The sequence below is a fragment of the Acipenser ruthenus genome, chromosome 13, assembly GCF_902713425.1.
Source record: "Acipenser ruthenus chromosome 13, fAciRut3.2 maternal haplotype, whole genome shotgun sequence".
Taxonomy (NCBI): domain Eukaryota; kingdom Metazoa; phylum Chordata; class Actinopteri; order Acipenseriformes; family Acipenseridae; genus Acipenser; species Acipenser ruthenus.
In genome coordinates, this window is record NC_081201.1 from 37,292,573 (window position 1) to 37,312,810 (window position 20,238).

At 39.1% G+C, this 20,238-nt stretch overlaps 1 protein-coding gene across 2 annotated transcripts in view; it reads left to right on the forward strand.

The window, feature by feature from the left end:
* Positions 1 to 7,550: 7,550 nt before the first annotated feature.
* Positions 7,551 to 20,238, forward strand: part of LOC117417837 (collagen alpha-1(XVII) chain) — a 33,613-nt gene continuing 20,925 nt past the window's right edge. For both annotated transcript variants that reach the window (XM_034030209.3, XM_058985275.1), the window contains exons 1-17: positions 7,551 to 7,708; positions 11,828 to 11,901; positions 12,185 to 12,235; positions 12,612 to 12,704; positions 13,172 to 13,312; positions 13,979 to 14,026; positions 14,349 to 14,396; positions 14,554 to 14,601; positions 15,469 to 15,612; positions 16,052 to 16,225; positions 16,430 to 16,501; positions 17,168 to 17,245; positions 17,774 to 17,851; positions 18,017 to 18,178; positions 18,870 to 18,959; positions 19,509 to 19,553; positions 19,916 to 20,065. In XM_034030209.3, the coding sequence (XP_033886100.3) occupies positions 11,838 to 11,901; positions 12,185 to 12,235; positions 12,612 to 12,704; positions 13,172 to 13,312; positions 13,979 to 14,026; positions 14,349 to 14,396; positions 14,554 to 14,601; positions 15,469 to 15,612; positions 16,052 to 16,225; positions 16,430 to 16,501; positions 17,168 to 17,245; positions 17,774 to 17,851; positions 18,017 to 18,178; positions 18,870 to 18,959; positions 19,509 to 19,553; positions 19,916 to 20,065 (1,486 nt within the window). In that variant the 5' untranslated portion in view covers positions 7,551 to 7,708; positions 11,828 to 11,837. The remainder of the gene's footprint in view (positions 7,709 to 11,827; positions 11,902 to 12,184; positions 12,236 to 12,611; positions 12,705 to 13,171; positions 13,313 to 13,978; positions 14,027 to 14,348; positions 14,397 to 14,553; positions 14,602 to 15,468; positions 15,613 to 16,051; positions 16,226 to 16,429; positions 16,502 to 17,167; positions 17,246 to 17,773; positions 17,852 to 18,016; positions 18,179 to 18,869; positions 18,960 to 19,508; positions 19,554 to 19,915; positions 20,066 to 20,238) is intronic.

Here is a 20,238-nt window from a genome sequence, read left to right on the forward strand (position 1 = left end):
TGAAGGCAATGATGAGGATGTGGAATAATGAAAGCTATGCTTCACAACCACTTGTTAAGTCCTTCTTAAAGTATAGCTCCAAGTCAGGCCACTCCTTATATATAGATTTTACAATCTCAAACATATATTTACTTTCCAAGTTTAAAGAAAAAATCCAACACTATGCAGGTACATTATAATGACTATTTCATAATGTACATTATTTAGAGAGAATTGAGTGAAAGGTTTTTGATCCAGGAGGTCTTGTATTTTATCTACTATATATAGATAACATACAAGACCTCCCAGGTTTAAAAGATTAAAAAATATTTTATTTTCAGGACGTTTTGGGCAAAAGCCCTTCTTCAGTTGTTTAAAAAGAAAAGAGATGTTTATATATATTCTTGGTAAGTTCAGTCATTTTGTTTATCAAAAAGAGGTTCATATTATTTAAAGGTGGGTGTGAGTAGAAGAGGAAGAAGAAGAAGAAGCATGGAAGAGACATTTTGAAGGTTTTAATATTGCCTTTCCCCCTTGTTTACAGGTGCTACAAACACTTTACCCATGACTAGCACACATTGAAACACTTTACCCATGACTAGCACATATGGAAACACTTTACCCAGGACTGGCACACATGGAAACACTTTATCCAGGACTGGCACACATGGAAACACTTTACCCAGGACTAGCACACATGGAAACACTTTACCCAGGACTAGCACACATGGAAACACTTTACCCAGGACTAGCACACATGGAAACACTTTGCCCATGACTAGCACACATGGAAACACTTTACCCAGGACTAGCACACATGGAAACACTTTACCCAGGACTAGCACACATGGAAACACTTTATCCATGACTGGCACACATGGAAACACTTTACCCAGGACTAGCACACATGGAAACACTTTACCCAGGACTAGCACACATGGAAACACTTTACCCAGGACTAGCACACATGGAAACACTTTGCCCATGACTAGCACACATGGAAACACTTTACCCAGGACTAGCACACATGGAAACACTTTACCCAGGACTAGCACACATGGAAACACTTTACCCAGGACTAGCACACATGGAAACACTTTACCCAGGACTAGCACACATGGACACTATACGTGTTGCTGTTGACTTGCAGACATGGACACTATATGTGTTCCTGTTTCCGTTCTATAATCAGTATTTTGCTCCTATGGTGTGTTGTTTATGAGTCACCCAGGTGTTTTGGGTACCCACCCAACCCCAGCCCTGTAACCAGAGTACAGTACACAGGGTACATTCCTTGAGTGTATTGTCCTGGAGACGATCCAAACATTCCCTATGACTGAAAAGCATGTTTATTGTAAATAGAAAAGCATGTCAGTTTTCAGGGACGGGAGTAACAAAGGTAACCTTTGTTTATGTGTCTGGATACAGCACAGATCGGTCTCAGCTGTTACTGAACCCCCTTTACTTATTCTGCACGCCTGACTAAGAATTACATCTGTTCTCTCTTCCTCCTGTCTGCCTGTGTGTACTCTGAGACAAGGTCAAGTGAAAAGAGGCCATCCCAAGCAACTCCTCCGCTGTAAAAGCAGCTTCATGTTAAGTTAGACAATATTCAATCCAGTTAGAGACTGACACTGAAAAATGAACGCATGTGTTGCAGCAGATAATATTGTGTGTTGCCCTTTGTGTATAACATTTCAGCAAAGTAGCAGGAGGAAACTCCCAGGTAACTTTTGAAGCAACGGCTATAGAATTTTTTCAATGAAAAACAAAAGTATAAAAATAGGGCAGAAGAGGAGTTTCTAGACGATTAACATCTGAATTACCAAAATTAATTTGGACTTTTTTATTTCATTCTTACAACTTCAACCCTGCTTGCCTGATTTCTTACCTTGATTAGAGTTAAAGGAAAATACATTTAGTAAGTGCTGTTAATATAAAAAACCCACACACTTCATTGAAGTAATATGTTATATCAGTTATAGCCCCAAACAAGCTCAGCATGACAGGTCGTTTTTTAGCTTGTATTACACAAGTGTGTTCCAAAAGCATAACATTTAGAACCCTATCCGAGGAAAAAGCAATCACTGTGTCTCCTGACGTGTGGGCAAGCTGAAATATTACTATATATATATATATATATATATATATATATATATATATATATATATATATATATATATATAAAACTTTATTTGTTGTGTTGAATATTGTTGTATTTGACTTAACTTGTATTTCTTGATCAATACACTGTATAACTTTCATAGGATTTTGTCTTGGATTACTTGTGCAGTGACTAAGGTTTTAAAAATTGAATTCTACCCACTAATTGGCTGCAGAACCTCTTTCACTGACCTTCTTATCAGTGTTTAGTTTATTTACATTTTCTTAGCTTTTGAAACATCTATGGATCTGAGTGTTGGTAGAAACTATAAATCAGATACCTTCTTCATATTTTCCATAAGGTCTTAAGGCCCCCCAGTGCCATCTGTGCTGTACAGAGGGCCCCTTTTAATAAGAAATAATGGACTCTCCTCACCTCAAAATAGGTGTTTGTACAGTGTGTGTACAGTAGTCCAGCAAGGATGCAAAGTTATCAATGTTTAGTTGTGTTTGACTGAAGAGCTGCTTGTAAGAACATGAAACCTCTTATGGGAGACCAAACTGTGATTCCTGAAGCCTCTAGAACCCTGCAGTTGAAGAGGGCAGACCCTGCTTTATTATTATTATTATTATTATTATTAATTTCTTAGCAGACGCCCTTATCCAGGGCAACTTGCAGTCGTAAAGAATGCAGGGGCCAGGAAATGGGCAATTACCACTCCTTGTCCAGAGGTGTAATACAGTGTGATTCTTTACCTATGAATAACATCTCAATGCCAGTGCCAGTACCACACCCAAGATGTGAGGGAGAAGGAACAAGCACCTGGAATCAGGGAAGGGTACTAACATGCAGTACTGGCATGCAATCTACAGGCACTGATGAACTAACTTGTAGAGGGGTACTAACATACAGTACTGGCATGCAATCTACAGGCACTGATGCACTAGCTTGTAGAGGGGTACTAACACAGTACTGGCATGCAATCTACAGGCACTGATGAACTAGCTTGTAGACGGGATTTAATCATAATGGTTTGAGTAAATTAAACAGATTCTGAAGATATAATAATTGGAACTAGCTATATTTATCCTTTTTGAATCTCAATTGTGTGTTACTAGCAGTATGCCACATATATAACTCATATATGCGTACAGTATGTAAGACTTGTGTAAGACAGTGTTTCGCATAATAGAGATAACCGGCAACAATTTTGAAGAAACTTGCTCAAGCATACTTTGAGTACAACACTATAGAGCAGCAGCCCTCTCCCTCTGTTAGTCTCACGACAGACTCAGTATTGTGGATATTTTTAAAAACCCAACTCTTCAGAGTTTTATCAAGTCCTCACAGGATACTCTCATTTATTCTGCTTCTTTCAATGACAAGGTATCAGCCAGCTGCCCCACACATCCCTGTCATGGAGTCAAATGAAATCAAAATGAATTGCAATCTAGTTTTATCTCTTTGAGTTCTAGTGATGTTCAAATCTGGATGCAATGCAATGCAATAACATGTAATACTAACTACTGGTGATCTGTATTCAGGCAGATACATGGACAGCTAAGCCAGCACACACCCACAATGAATAACTTTGTATCCTAAGGATATCAGAGTTGAGACTTGACTACTGAAATCACTACTGACTCACTTCCCATTATTATAGTAACTAAATTAATTAACCCTGCCCATGGCTATATGAAACTCTCAGTGCACCAGTACCACAGTAAATCAGCATTACACTCATTGCATTTGATGGAGATTAGTGATGTGTATGACCTTGTGACTGACCGGTCACAAGGCAAGGTCACACACCTTACAGTTAATTGATCAAGTTCTGTTCAACATATTTGTAAAAGAAAAAATCATTTGATGTTGCTGGACTCTTTTGAGGTAACATATTCATTGTCATTCTTTCTTTCAGGAGCTGGGTTTTCAGTTTAGTTTTAAAAATACTATGGTAACAAACCTAGTAAAACCTGTCTGTACTTTAAAAGGTCTGGCAACTTGCAGCTGAATTATTGTTCTGGTAAATCTATTTCAATTCATACCATGAAAGAATTAGAAGCACAATGCATTCAGTCTACAAGTAAGAAGCCAGTAAGGGTTAGCTTGAATGACAAAAGTGTTTGCACAGGGTTTAGTGGAAGGGAACAAGCATAACATGTGAAAGAAAACTGAAAAAGGACATTGGATTTGTGATAGACGAAACAGAAATGTACAGTGGGCACTCTTATTTATTAAACTGTTTAATGTGCAACAGGAGGATTCAACATATTTTTCAGGCATTCACTATAGACACGCAAAACCAAGGCTCTCTAAACCTACCAACACAATCATACACCTTGTTAATTGATTTTTACATACCAAAGGAGATTTAGGCTTTCAGGTGTGAAAACAGACTAGAATATCAGTTCCTTTATTTTCCTTGGTTCAAGCTGCTACTGTTCTATGGCAAGTGGGCTGACCAGCTGAAAGTCGTGCGAGTTCTTTAGAATCAGGAAGCACAGACACATGGCCAAACAAGGCAATGTAAAACCACAAAGCATAACAAATGTTATGGAGAAATTTTTATATACAGTATATACAGTATATATATATATATATATATATATATATATATATATATATATATATATATATATATATATATATATATATATAACCTGTTATAGAATGATGCAGGGACTAATCACCCTTCCCATACCAGAGAAACATAACAACAGGACTCACCTGCTTGGACTTGAACTCACAGCGTCGGGTCACACAGGTCAGCTCCTGAAGGCTGGTGTGCTTTTGTAAATGCAGTCAAAGTGTCAGCTAGTGCAAGACAAATTCAAAGAAAACCAAGGGGGCATCTGCTAGTGGGGGCTGGTGATTTACAAGTCTTTGTGTGGGGAGTCGTGAGCCATATCCAAAGACAAGGCATCTGGATTGTAGTATTACTCAAGAGTCCTTCAGAATTAGAATTCCCAAGCTGCTTTGTTCACTGTTACTGATATTTGCATTTCCCCATGACTGGGAATGTGACTGTAGTTCTGTGTTGACACCTAGTGCTACTTTTCATGAATGCAGATTCTGTTACATGCACTGAATCCACTGTCAGGTACTGTAGATGGCCGAGTTGAGCATTATAAAGACATGTCAGTGGCCATCTGTTTTAGCACAGCAAACAAAGCTTTGGTCTCTGAACCTGATGTGGCCTCTCACCTCAATGTGACTGAACGGTTCAAAAGATAGCTCTTAAGGCGACAAAGCTCCAATCGACTCTTATTGAGAATACAGAAACACATACTGCTTCTCTGCAAAGACAGTTATCAAGGCCATTGACGGACTCAAGGAAAAACTAATCTTGTACAAACATTTTCTGTCAGTAATAGTACATTTTTCTTGATGTATAAGTATACTGCAAATACACATGGAGATAGCTAGATAACTTAGGAGTCTTTGTACCTTCCACACCTTTGATATCTGATCACACAGTACATGCTGATCTTGCAACCTGATATGATTCTGCGGTATCTATGGTTAATAATGTGCATGGTTTAATGTCTAACTTTTATTAGGTCACTAAATTTGAATGTAAACTTAAATGAGTAGCATGCGGTTATATTGCTGATCCCATGTGTTTTTAAAGGGGAGCCTCTCTCTTTATAATTTGATATAGCGAAAACACTGAATAGTTAGGCAACACATCAGTGCTCAAAATGACCTCAGACTGTGGTGAGTAGATGTGCTGTATCAGCAGATGTTATGCTGCTGAAATATGTTGAGATAAATAATCCAATTGTAGTAGGAATCCAGGAATCTGACAGCTTTCATTGTACATGGATAAACATGAGCATCTTAAATGGAGAACATGTCTTTGATGGCAGTAATGCTGAGCTGAGTCATTTCTGTCTAAACTATGTCTTGAGTAAGCAGGGATTTCCAGCTAATGTGACTCCAGTATAATTGTACTGCCGGGACTGACTCTCCACAGAACACTACAATCCCATAAAGGGCCTGTTGATATGGGGTGTGGAATTTGAAGCCACTCCATTTCTAGCTGTCTGAAAGCACCTTTCTGTAGAACTGGCTCCTCATTTTAGACTTTATGATTCACAAACAGCTTAACTCATTCCATGGTTTTAAAACGAATATAGTGAAAATATACATAAATAAAAAGAAAATAAAGAAAATCAATCATTTTGCATGGGGCTGACTTTTCGCATGCCTTGCCCATGAGAAACATGTATGGTCTGCAGCTGGATCAAGTTATATCAGACAAATACTAAAGCAGGGTTTAACAAGAAACAATAACATTAAGAAATGAAAGCACCCACAGAAAACGTAACTTTATCTCAGTCTCTTATCAGTCAAGTTGATTTCGTCTGATCCGGGTTCCACACCCATTACTGATAAAGTACGAGCGAGACTCCATACACATGGCACAACAAACTGCCCTTGGCATTAAGAAGCGGAGACCATTTGATCCTTCACCTGTGTGTTTTTATATAAATGTAAGGGATTGAGCATACAAGTTACTTTCCATATTAATCCTGGGTCTTAAATGTATTTTTTGTTTACAACTGTAAGTCACCCTGGATAAGGGTGCCGCTAAGATATAAATAAATAAATAAATAAATAAATAATAATAATAATAATAATAATAAATGCCCAAAGAAACAATTCCATACCTCCACATTTCAAGTGCATTTAACTTGCTTAAATTTCTTTCCTGTGCTTTACCACGCCATTACTACTGTATATGTCCTTCAGTCACTTTGTACACTAATTGGAACCATGTTAAGTTTCCCATCAATGGATCTATTTTATAATGCATACATGTTTTAAGTTATGGCAGTGCACAATGAGTTCAACAAACTGTTTTAAAATGTAACCAACTGTTATACCAGTACTTGAATAAAGACTAGGACTCAGCAGGCTGGTGCAAGGATGACATCGCTTTGGGCTCACTATTAGAAGGGTTCAAAGGAAGACGATTGGAGCTGCACAAGGACTTCAGTGTTGAGCCCTGTTAGTGGCCCTGTCTTTGGTGGAAGCTACAATATCCTCTTCAGTCACTAAATGGCAACTTGTCAAACTCCATTGAGCTCACACAAACTGTTTTAAACATTTTTAAAAATTCAAAAATCGTGACCAGAGGGGTATACGAAGTGTCACACTTTTGACAAGTGCTACAGTCACCATTTCAACATAAAAAGGTATTGTTTTAGCAGCAGTTAAATTCCACCACTACCTAGCTGATATGTACATTATTATATTTAAGTAAATGTGTGTAACCCTAGGCAGAGTTTAAATATATATATATATATATATATATATATATATATATATAAACTTTAATTTCGTATGAGTGGCTATAAAAAAATCTGGGCGAGGCTCTAAACCACAATGCCAGCATAACGCGGGTTGTTATGACTTGTCGATGTAGTTAGAGAGAAACAGGAAAAGTAATTAATAAAACAAGGGCTTACATTCTTCAGAGACCAGTCAGCAGCAACACACCTTTAATAGGACAGGATACAAAAACTGCAGAAGAAAAGATTTGTCCCTATCAGAAAAATAAACCTTCTGTGAACGCGGAGCTGCCAAGACATTTTCTGGATAATCTGAGCTTTTGAGGTAGGAAGCATTATCTAAAGTGATTGCAAGATTTTGAAAATCGATTTGCAGCTGTGCCTTTAAATGTGTTAACCTGTTCGGTGGATGCGGGTTTTTTTTTTTCTATTTTCTAAATATTAGAAATTATATATATATATATATATATATATATATATATATATATATATATATATATATATATATATATATATATATATACTTACACACTATTTTCTAATATATTTCCTCAATGCAATTGGGGTCTGTTGTAGAGTGAAGATGATATTGGCTGTACACTTATTTTACTGATTTGATTGTATTATTATTGTTTGTGCTATATTCGTTTAGCAATGTATTGTGCATGATATTACGGTATATTGGAATAGTTTATGTTCTTTGGTTTTGCTGGGAGTTTCCATAAGCATTTACAACATGTATTGCAAGTGCGCTCACATAAAATAAACTGCTCAGGAAATTACTGCAACATTGCTTGTATAAAATCAATGCTTCTGTCATTGAAGTCATTTATAGAGATAAGAGATAAACATTTGGAATAGATTTTAACACATCATCTTAGTCCGATAAAGATGGTTTGGAAAGTATACTGCAGCACAAAGAAACGTTGGCTATTACTTTTGAATGTGTATATTTAAAATGTAATATATTTAAAAATCACAAACGCCAGCGCACATGGGATAGACCTGCTGGTAATGCATTCACAATGTCAAATTAAACAAACGGAAAAGTGTTCGGCTGCAGACAGTAGGTTATAACTGCACTTTATCTGCTGCACGTGGCTGCTCTGTGGAGACTTTCATCTGGCTTTGCAGATCAGTTATCGTATGCTCGAATTGCAGGTCAAAACGAAGTTCAGAAGGCTAAATGGGGAGCTAAACGGATTGTTATAAATGGTTTTGTTAATGGATGTGTTAAATCAAACACGCATGGAATAATTAAACATTTAAGTGTGATTAGTAGTTTACCTGAAAACATTTCCAGTCAGGTTACATAACACAGTGGATATCCGTTCCAACAGTGTATTTCATATAAGGTGTTCACTGTTATAGTCGTATACGTAGTCAACACACACACACACATTATATATATATATATATATATATATATATATATATAGTAACCGAGCTGCTTCCACTCGGTTTCGTTGCCCCTTTAAAAACTGACCCAACACACACAGGAATAGATTTTTATGCGCTGACGCGCTATTTTTAATTCACAAAAATGAAACAAACACAAAACAAACACCTAGCTCTTTACGAGCACTAACTAAACTCTCCGGAACACCCTGACTATAAGTGGGACGGCTAAGCCGTTTCCCCCACCAAACACAGAACAACAAAACCTCACCGGTTTAAACTGCACCCCCCTTTTTCTCGACTGCTCGGAAGCAGAGCACCTCTTCTGCCTCCTTCTACTCAGCAGCCTCGAACTAAGTAACTGTTCTTCTCTTATACCCTGCACCTGGTACTAATTTACAATTGCCGCCCAGGTGCAGGGGATAATTAAACAATAAATCAATCAACAATTGCCCTGGGAGTGCATTTTCACATGTTTTTCTGCAGGGAGGAAATTAACCCCCTCCCTGATGTCTTACAATATATATATATATATATTTGCAAAAACCCTTTCTACTGAACTAACACGGATTAATTCTATTGCAATTAACTGCGGTCCATCCTCTCCTAAACGGTCAAAGCTATCCCGAGATCAGCACTGCGGAGAGCATGATGTGACCCAGTGGATGGCTGCAATAATTTCTGTTAAAACCATTCTTCTCTTTATTTAGTTTTTAGTATATTTTGTATTCACACGTATCTACTTGTATGGCGTGAACGCGTTCCCTACAGCTCTAATGTAAACGCCTGCGATCCTTTCAGAGCCTTTCTTTTGACAGGGTGACACTGCTGCATTGCATGTTATTTTGCCCGTGTGTTCACTCCTTACCCTGCAGATGTCATACTTTTTTGACACAAGGAATATGGTGGGATATACAGAAATATAGAAATGGAAGGACCGGGCGCTATTCCATAATGGGTAATCTCGGAACGTAATCCAGCTGCGCGAATAGACTAAAATCCAATAGGGATAACACCAAGAGCCAACCTTTGAAAGGGCAAAACATCTGAAAAAAGTTATATGGGTGTTTCTCCAGACATTGGTTAAACAGCCATTTCGCTTATGTATGATAGTGGTGCTTTCTTATGGTTAGACAGTACGTATATACCACTGTTAAGTCAGTTGTTCACATATTATTGACCAACTAAAAGGTACCACTCCCAGGCAGTCTCTGCTGCATAGCCTCTACAGTGATGGCTCCATGTCTGTAATGCAGGGGTTCTCAAACTCAGTCCTGGGGATCCCTGTGTCTGCTGGTTTTCATTCCAACGATTACTTAACTAGACCCTTAATTGAAATGATCCTTTGCTTAATTAGATCTTTTTACTTGTTTTCAGCTCTTAAGCAGTTGCAGATTTCAAGTTACTTATAAAATGTTATAGCTAACTTGAAATCTGCAGCTGTTTAAGAGCTGAAAACAAGTAAGAAGGTCTAATTAAGCAAACGATCAGTTCAGTTAAGGGTATAGTTAAGTAACTGAGAGCTCGGTTGGAATGAAAACCAGCAGACACAGGGGGTCCCCAGGACAGAGTTTTAGAAGCCCTGGTGTAATGCAATGGCTGGATTTCGGACCTGGGTGAAACATGGACTGAGATACATACCCTTTATTTTTCCAGGTAGGAGGTTAGAACTGTTAGAGGTACTGAAGAACAAGGAACGATACTGATTGAAATCAGACGAAGCAGATAATATTAACCATTTTTAGCAGCTTCATCCAGGCCACACACTGCAGGACCACCACTCTTCTCTTGCAAGAGGAACAGAATCCTAATTTGCCTTTTCTGATGATAGGCGTTCAGTCTCCATCCTGTCTTGAGTCCGGCTGACACCAAAAGCTTGCTATTATTTAACATGCGGTAGTTCTTGTGCTGCCAGCTATCTGTGATTTATTGTTAATAGACAAAGTGGCCACTTTGTTAGGGTTAGAATAAGATGAGGACACTTAGGCACAATTCTACCTTTTCTCCTCTTCTCTGCAAAATATGCTTCAGGAGAAGGGTTTTTCTTAATAACTAATTCATAGCTGCTACCTAAAGTTTAAACAGCACTCTGTAATTGTGCTGTGGTCTCGTATAGACTATAGGTTATAGGTATGGCTTCGAAAAGCCAAAACACCATTAATAGTCAAAGCTATTACCAAATCAATTTTTTTTTTTAATTCGTTTTGGGGCTTATGAGTAGTTTTCATTTGTTCCTTATTTGTTATGGAATTGTAATTGTTGTTTTTGCCTTTCAGAAAAATAAGTGCTAATGACGGTTTGAATAGCTTTGAGAATCCAGCCCCTTGTTCTTTATTATTATTTGTTTATTTAGCAGACAGTCAGAAGAAGAACAGTAATGCTAGAATGCTTTCTCTATTCCTTTCATTGGTTTACTTACACTGCCTGCAGTAGGACAGCTGGCATTTACCTGTAGGTATGATACTGGTAATATGATAAGGATGACATAAAGTTGTTTAAATCTAGGTTTGCAACAGTTTGAATGGGTCTTTTATTGAGCAAAAGTAAAAGGTATATCCTGTGCAATCTTAGGGAGTATAACATAAAGTTATACAGAATATATTGTATCTCAAGCAGAAAAAATATTAACATTCAGGGCTGTTTTTTTATTATTTAAACCAAACACTGGTTTATAGCAATGTGCAAAAATGGTCCGTGTATGTTTTTAATTGACCTCCCTGATATTATAATTCATCCATAGACCTCAGTTCTAACGACGTGCTTTCTGTTCTGCAGTCCTACCGCTCATTCCTATGCACTGGACACTCATTAGCTAACATCTTCCATCAGAGTGAGTTCTGCCACCCCGCAATCCGAACTGACAGAGCCCCAGTTTATAGCTGGTATTGTATAATTGATGTGAGGATGCCCAGCATCCCTCATTATGAGACAGGGATAGTAAAGGGTTATGGATTTATTATTGATCTGTCTGTCACTGAAAACTAATCATAATAACATTACAGTTCAAATCAAAACCATGAATGTGTGTCCTTTTTTTGTTAAACAGTGAACATGGAATGGACAGCTTAACAACAAAAAAGAGTACAAATTCCTCTAGGGGTTTTGGGACATCCGGCAACGGTAAGCACCTCCTGTTTTCATTTCTCAACATTATTAGCTTGTGACCCCCCCCCCCCCCCCCCCCCCGCATCTGAAATGTGCTGAAGAGAGAACAGATACCAAATCCATTTCCACGTCCCTCTCCTCCCTTCTCCTCTTCAACCTCTCAGACTGCATTTTGTTACTTTAAGGTTCTTTGTGGGAAATTATTATTATTATTTTCAAATGCAATGTATTCAAACTGAAATAACATACCAGAATGCATTGAGGTGTGAGCTGAAAAACTTGTCTTCCTTTTTTACAGGTGTAATAGAAACTGTGACCACCACTACCAGGCTGACAACCTTACCTCCTAGTAAGTTATTATTTCAATGGCATTACCAGCTCTCGGTCAAATACTTCATCTATAATCTATTTGTATTTTAACTTTTCACAACTTGAAGTAAATATCCAGTTCAGAGGAATTCAGTCACTACAATCGTGTATTTATGTAGATGACTGGTTTTCTGTAAGTCTTGTTTAAAGTGAGTTTGATTGATAGCAAAGTAAAATAATAATAATAATTAAAAAAAAAAATAATCATTAACTTTCAACAATGATCAACATATCCCAAAACATGTCTGTGTGTTCCCACGGGAACTAAAATATCAAACGTTTTCATGTTGTCAACGTTGCATTGTCCCTCTGGGAATCATCTGATTTTGATTTGTTGTGATTTGTACGTCCACTAGGGGGCAGCGGCGGCGCAGGCAGCGGGCAGAGGAGCACTTCTTCCATGGAAAGAAAAGTCACCTCACATGGCAACACGAGCTATTTGTCATCATGTAAGGGATATCCCATTGTCTAAGGAAGCACTGCACCTATAAAAGGAAAAATAAAATCTATACGGAATGTACTTTAACTAAAGAAAACATGTAACACATCTACAATAGTGTGGTATTTCTAAACATGAACTACAATGTATGATTTTGACTTCCGTCTGTTTGCTTATAGTAATTGTTGCTGATTTTTGATATCTGCTGACAAAGTGGGATATACTTTATACTGTATGCTTAACCACTCCATCATCTACTCTATGATATATTCACTCTGTGGGGAAACTTGCATTACAGTACATGGCATAATTAAAGCAAATTCCTTGCATGTCACAGATGTCTATCCAAGAATAACCATTGTATAACCAGCCTCAGTTCTAAGCTGTATTAAGCTGTGAGGTGCGATGTAGACTGTGCTGGAGATCTCACATGGTCCCATTGTTTGGTATACCTGAGTTTCTCTTCTCTTATCTCAGCTGGTGGGGGTGGCAGCTCAAAGGGGATCTTCAGCTCATCTGGGTCGCACCGAGGCCAGGGCTCCAACTCATCGCTCGCCTACTCCCCCGGCTCCACCCTGGAGAGGAAGGTCACCATCAGCCGCCATGGAGGATATGAAGGTACAGCACTCAGCTGCCCTGCTGCACAGCTTCTGGATTCTGTACCGGGAGGCAGGCTGGGGCAGCAGTGTGGAGTAGTGGTTAGGGCTCTGGACTCTTGACCGGAGGGTTGTGGGTTCAATCCCAGGTGGGGGACACAGCTGCTGTACCCTTGAGCAAGGTACTTTACCTAGATTGCTCCAGTAAAAACCCAACTGTATAAATGGGTAATTGTATGTAAAAATAATGTGTAAAAAATAATGTAATTGCATGTGAAAATAATGTGATATCTTGCAACAATTGTAAGTCGCCCTGGATAAGGGCGTCTGTTAAGAAATAAATAATAATAATAATAGTCATAGTGGGGAGCTGGTCTTCTTCCCTGGTCTTCAGCAGGCTTAACATGAAACTAAATCAAATCCTAACATTGCACTTGTTCTGCCTAACTGAAAATCTCAACGAGATGCCAACTGACTTACCTTATAATGTGTCTGTCTGCCAAGTCTCTACTGTCTGTGTTACTTAGGGATTAGGGATATTCAACCCTATAAAAAGGGTGGTTCTAATGGGCAGCATTGTTCTCGTGTGGCAGATTCAATAAGAACTTGTCCTCTTGATGTTCATCAAGCCAGTCTGTTTGAATAGACCGCATTGTATTTAATTTAACAGTCTGCTCTTCTGCTTTAGAGAGTTCAAGTGGGAGCTCTTCACCGGAGTGCACAAGGAAAGAATTCGGTAAGGCTTTCCAATGACATTTCTACTGTATATTTGTGTATTAGTCAGGTTGTGAAATGGTGTTTGGCATTTTGGTTTCTGGTGCAGCATCGCCATCAAGTGGCTGTTTCATATAAGCGTCGCTCTCATTGACTCTCATGGGAAGCTGCTGCCTGTAACCAGACTGGTTCCAGAGTTTGAGGGTCTGAATTGAGCACTAAAGTAAAAGGACAAATCATCCTTTCCAAGCAGAGACCACATCCTTTATCAGTGCTTCACCCACACTCTCCTTGCCTGTCTTTCAGTGTATTGAGTATCATTTAATAATCTCGATTATTTACAGGTTCAGTGTCAGGAACCTCAGCCACAAGAGGGAGAAGTCAGAGCAGAGGTACTGATGTTAAACACTGTTATTTATTGATGGATTCATTTTAAAGTTAAAAATGTGTATCCCTGATCCAAATATGGTTTATTTTGTCTGCATTACTTTGCTAAAGGCATAAACACATCAAATCTCATGGAAAAAATCAATTTTGTTTTTGTTGCAGAAAGTGAAATAAGAGCAAGATTGCAGAGTGCCTCACCATCCACCAGGTGTAAGTAGATAAATCTGTGTGTATACAAAGTCTCAATATCACAACAGTGGATAAATCTGTGTGTATACAAAGTCTCAATATCACAACAGTAGATAAATCTGTGTGTATACGAAGTCTCAATATCACAACAGTAGATAAATCTGTGTGTATACAGTGTCTCAATATCACAACAGTAGATAAATCTGTGTGTATACAAAGTCTCAATATCACAACAGTGGATAAATCTGTGTGTATACAAAGTCTCAATATCACATCAGTGGATAAATCTGTGTGTATACAAAGTCTCAATATCACAACAGTAGATCAATCTGTGTGTATACAAAGTCTCAATATCACATCAGTGGATAAATCTGTGTGTATACAAAGTCTCAATATCACAACAGTAGATCAATCTGTGTGTATACAAAGCCTCAATATCACAACAGTAGATCAATCTGTGTGTATACAAAGCCTCAATATCACAACAGTAGATCAATCTGTGTGTATACAAAGTCTCAATATCACAACAGTGGATAAATCTGTGTGTATACAAAGTCTCAATATCACAACAGTAGATCAATCTGTGTGTATACAAAGTCTCAATATCACAACAGTAGATAAATCTGTGTGTATACAAAGTCTCAATATCACATCAGTGATAGCCATCTATATATTTTAAGCGTAGGTTTTTCAATACATTGCAATAATTATTTTAATTTTTCGGTGTGGTAATTGCATCATACTTACTTCTGCTGTGAGCAGATATTTAGGGCACCGCAGTTCATCCAGGCACACTCTTCATTGAACAGTTATCAGCCCTGAAGCACAATCCTGGCTGCAGGATCCCCTCCCCGATGTGTCAGTGTCTGTGTTTATCTCTTCTCTCAGGGACAGAGCTGGATGATGTCAAGAGGCTGCTGAAAGGGGGTCGCTCTGCCAGCGTGAGTCCCTCGCGTTCATCATCCAACACCCTCCCCGTCCCTAAGAAAGCCACTGTGGAAACAAGGATTGTGACTGACAGTTCTCAATCGGGTGAGGAATGAATCCTGCTAATGATGACGACCCAAGAGCAGTTTTTTTTGTAAAGCCCAACTCATTTATTTGAAGATACGGGATTTCCCAAAGAGGCTATGTACTGTATGTGTGCCAGTATGGGTAAATGCAATCTCCAGTAACACCTCTATCCCTCTTCACATGCAATGAGTACTGGAGGAGAGATATGGTCTGAGCAATCCTCAAACAATCCTGGATAAGGGTGTCTGCTAAGAAATAAATAGTAATAATAATAATAAATAACGGCGCCTGATACAGAATGCTGCGATGCATAAAATGAATCTGATCCAATGTCTGCATGCAACCCGTCACACTCATTTTGTTTGAGTATTTTTCTTGGGCCTGTTTGAGTATTTTTCTTGGGCCTGCTGGTTTTCTGTTTGCAGTCCTCTGACTACGTGTTTGAATTGTCACTCAGTTTCAGGACGGTATGACACAACTATCCTGAACTCTGCTGTGCCTTCCTACACATGGAGCTCCACGCTCCCAGCAGGGTCTTCAATGGTCAGTGGGTATGGCTACCAAACCAACGCCAACAACCTGTCTCCCAGCTCCTCCCTCATGACTGCAAACGCACTTTCCTCCATGTCAGGTGAGTGGTGTGCACACAAAACTACAGCACGACTATTGCTGTACCCTGCATCCCTCTCTTCATCTCGTAGTGATTACTAAAGAGTCGTACTGTCACACCGCTGTCATAGAAAAGGATCCCAGTGCGCTTTTGCATGTTAGGATCTAATAGACTTAGTATTCATTTCCACCCAAACCTTCTCTCTGAGTCTCTGATCTCTTACAGTGCAAGGAGTCCAGAATAACCTGGCTTTGAGCCCGGCTCCAATGAGCAGCAGTCTTACCACGAGCTCCACAGGTGGGTTACACACTACTTCATTGTCACGTTACTGCAGCTTTAAGCAGTTTATGACCACTTCCTTTGATTGCGGTTTAACTGCTGTGGGTCCACGGTGCCACAGTAAACCTGCAGCACCTCGAGGCATGTCACAGTCTACCGCGGTTATCATGCAGGTGCAGCTTGAAGTGCAAAACCAATACATTCTATTTCCAGCAGAGTGCGCCAGAGAGCTTTTAGGAATTTAATGGGCTGTATACAGTACCATTGTTCAAAAGAGGATTTCTGCTTGGGGTTTGTTTAATACTCCCCTCCCTCTCTTTAGTACTGTATTAACAAATGTACTGTATTTCCAGATGAAGAAAGAATGGCAGAATTAAGTAGCAAAATAAGATTGAACTTTCAGCAAAGTGTTTTAAAGACCGTCACCAAAGAACAATTATTACTGTTTTTGTAAGAAAGAAAAAATAAAACAAACTAACTGAACCTACCATTTACTCTTGTATACTGTATATGTCACCTATGATAAACATTGAATCATTTTGTCATTTTGGTCCACAATATCAAAGGAATGATCCAGCTGGATCCAGATATTCCTTGGATAATTCTTCAATTTGACAGTATAAATAACATATCTTTATAATGTTCTCCCTAAAACATTCTTCCTATATATCCCTCTCTGTGCAGTGTATGGTGTTCAGAATAACCTGACTCACAGCACCACCCCTGTCCTGGGCAACTCCAATGGTGCCCACAGCGCCACAGGTCAGTGAAAAGGGACACCCTGCTCCTCTGGTGTTAGCAACTTCATTTCCAGTTTCTCATCGCACACGACCTCCATACTGAGAACAGAATAGTCATGTGCAGAACACAGAGCCCTCCAAATACAAACTGCAGTTCCAACAATCTGCCACTAAGAGGCATTTGTTCAATTTGAAGAAAAACAATACAATTTGCCACCTGATTATAGAGGTGAAAGCTAACATTTAAAAAGTAAAAATATTCAGTTTTATCATCATCTTCATAATAATAATAATAATAATAATTGATTCTTCTTCTTCTTCTTCTTCTTCTTCTTCTTCTTCTTCTTCTTCTTCTTCTTCTTCTTCTTCTTCTTCTTCTCATTACTGACCTGGTGGTTTTTGGGGTAGAGAGCTTGAATAAAATCAATTAATTAAGTTTATCAGGCTTTTTAGCAGGTGTTTGCTGTGTGACATTGGGAGCCTGTTGTGACATTTGACTAAACCCAACATGAATACAAACATACGTTAACCTGCTTTCCTTGTCCAACAGTGTATGGAGTGCAGAAGAATGTGTCTGCAGCCTCTCAAGGACCTGCTGTGGCTAGCACAGGAGTTTCCACCACTACAGGTGAGTCAGATTGATTGAGTGACTCGGCTGGATGAGAATGGAGAGGCTGATCTACCAGATCAGGTGGTACTGAGCATGCGAGCCACGTGCCCTTGAGACATTTCATTGGTTAAGAATAAAAAGAGGAATGGGAATAGGCTTGCTAATCCGCTGTGTTTCCACCAGTCTCACAAAGCAAAGATCAGATCGACGATGTGTTCCGGAAAGACTACAAGTTCCTGCTGCTGGAGAAGGAGAACATGCCGAGCAAGAAGGAGACAGAGCTGCTCATCATGGCTAAGGACAGTGGCAAGCTCTTTACCACCACCGCCAGCAACGGAATCAGCAGTGAGCACATTCTAGTTTTCCATATACTTAACGAAAAACTGACAAATAAAAAAAGTGACATTTTGAAATCTAACATGAAATACAGTACTGTACTACTATTATGGCTTCCGGGAGAGTCTTGCAATATCATTTTGTAGTTTCTTTGATTACATGATGCTAAATAAAAGTTCATATAGATTTTTTTTTTAAATGATGTCTCTGTCTTAAAATTCTAAGTGATGCCAAACTTTTGGCCCTAGCTGTAGATACTCAGCCATATGAATCACTCTTACAAATGAAATGTTTTGTTCTCATTCCCACTGATTTGTTCCTTCTCACTGATTCATTCTCAATTACACGGGTCACTCTGGCTTTTGGGTATTTGGGTAAATATTTTTTGCCTGAAACTTGCTTGCTGTAATTCCTTCAAGATCTGTGTGTTGGCTTAAAGGTTGAATTGTCCACCCTTTCTCATTTGATTGGCGTGTTTGTCTTATCAATGTTAGATTTATTTGACTGTCCGATGTGTTTCTCTGATTAGTTTGTATTCATGTACAGTACTTGAGGTTATAGGGCGTCTGCTGAGAAATAAATAATAGAGTGACAGCATCATCACATTTCACATTCTTTTTCAGTACATTTTGATTTAAATAGTAGCACAAGTACGATTGTTACTATTTGCTGAAACAATGCGTGTCGTGTGTTTTAAAAGGCTCCTTTTCTGACGACACTCTGAAGAGAGAGAAGATGCTGCTGTCCAGCTCTGCGGATACTGGGCTGAAAGCTGAAACAAATCCACACTGTAAGAATGCTCTTTAAACAAAGGAGGGTGACTGCTCTTTAGCATTGCTATCCTGCATGCTTTTACACACAGTTTAACCAGCATTGGTATCCTGCATGCTTTTACACACAGTTTAACCAACATTGGTATCCTGCATGCTTTTACACAGTTTAACCAGCATTGGTATCCTGCATGCTTTTACAGACAGTTTAACCAACATTGCTATCCTGCACGCTTTTACACACAGTTTAACCAGCATTGCTATCCTGCATGCTTTTACACACAGTTTAACCAGCATTGCTATCCTGCATGCTTTTACACACAGTTTAACCAGCATTGGTATCCTGCATGCTTTTACACACAGTTTAACCAGCATTGGTATCCTGCATGCTTTTACACACAGTTTAACCAGCATTGCTATCCTGCACGCTTTTACACACAGTTTAACCAGCATTGCTATCCTGCACGCTTTTGCAGACAGAAACTGCAATTGTTTTGTAGAGCTTTATCATAACTAGTGATTCAAGGGAACTTGTGAATATTGATGACTTTTTAAATTACTTTTTTAAGTTGGGTCTTCCAGAATAGCAACAAAAGACAAAGCGACTTATGCAGGTAAGAATTATAATTATTCGGAAAGGCTGTAAAAAAAAAAAAAAAAAGAAAAAAAAAAAAGACTGGGTTGTGCAGTCTATTGTTAAACACTATTAGTAGATTTCTCCACTGTTTCAGATTACATATGTAAGATTGCAGTAGGATGGAAAGACACAGATTTGGCAGGGTTCCACCATGGCTCCATATCAGGTTCCTGAAACACTCTTATATGCCACAGCTCCCTCCTGTCAGTACCATAGGATAGCAGCCTAAACACATGGCATGGGTCCTAAATCCCACAGAAGAGCCACAGGTGCATGTGTAAGCTGTTGTGTGTGGAGAATGTGATTTGAGTGTAACTCCCGTGCCCTCTCTCTCCTCAGAGATTCGCAAGGACGATGATTACGGAGGGGGGGGCGGCGGTGGGGGGGGCTGCTGTGGCAGCTCGTGCTGCAGCTGGTGGAAGTGGCTGCTGGGACTGTTACTGGGGCTGCTGCTCCTCCTGGGGCTACTGTTCGGACTCATTGCCCTGGGTAAGCAGAGCCAGGGTGGACTGATTGAGGGTATCTCTAATGTGTGTGTGTGTTTGTGTGTGTGTGTGCGCGATCACGTGTACCTTTGTGTTTACTGCTGTATACATATTATAAATGGCACACATGTTTAATGTAATTGTATGAGGAGAATGAATTGCCGTTCTATGCTAGCA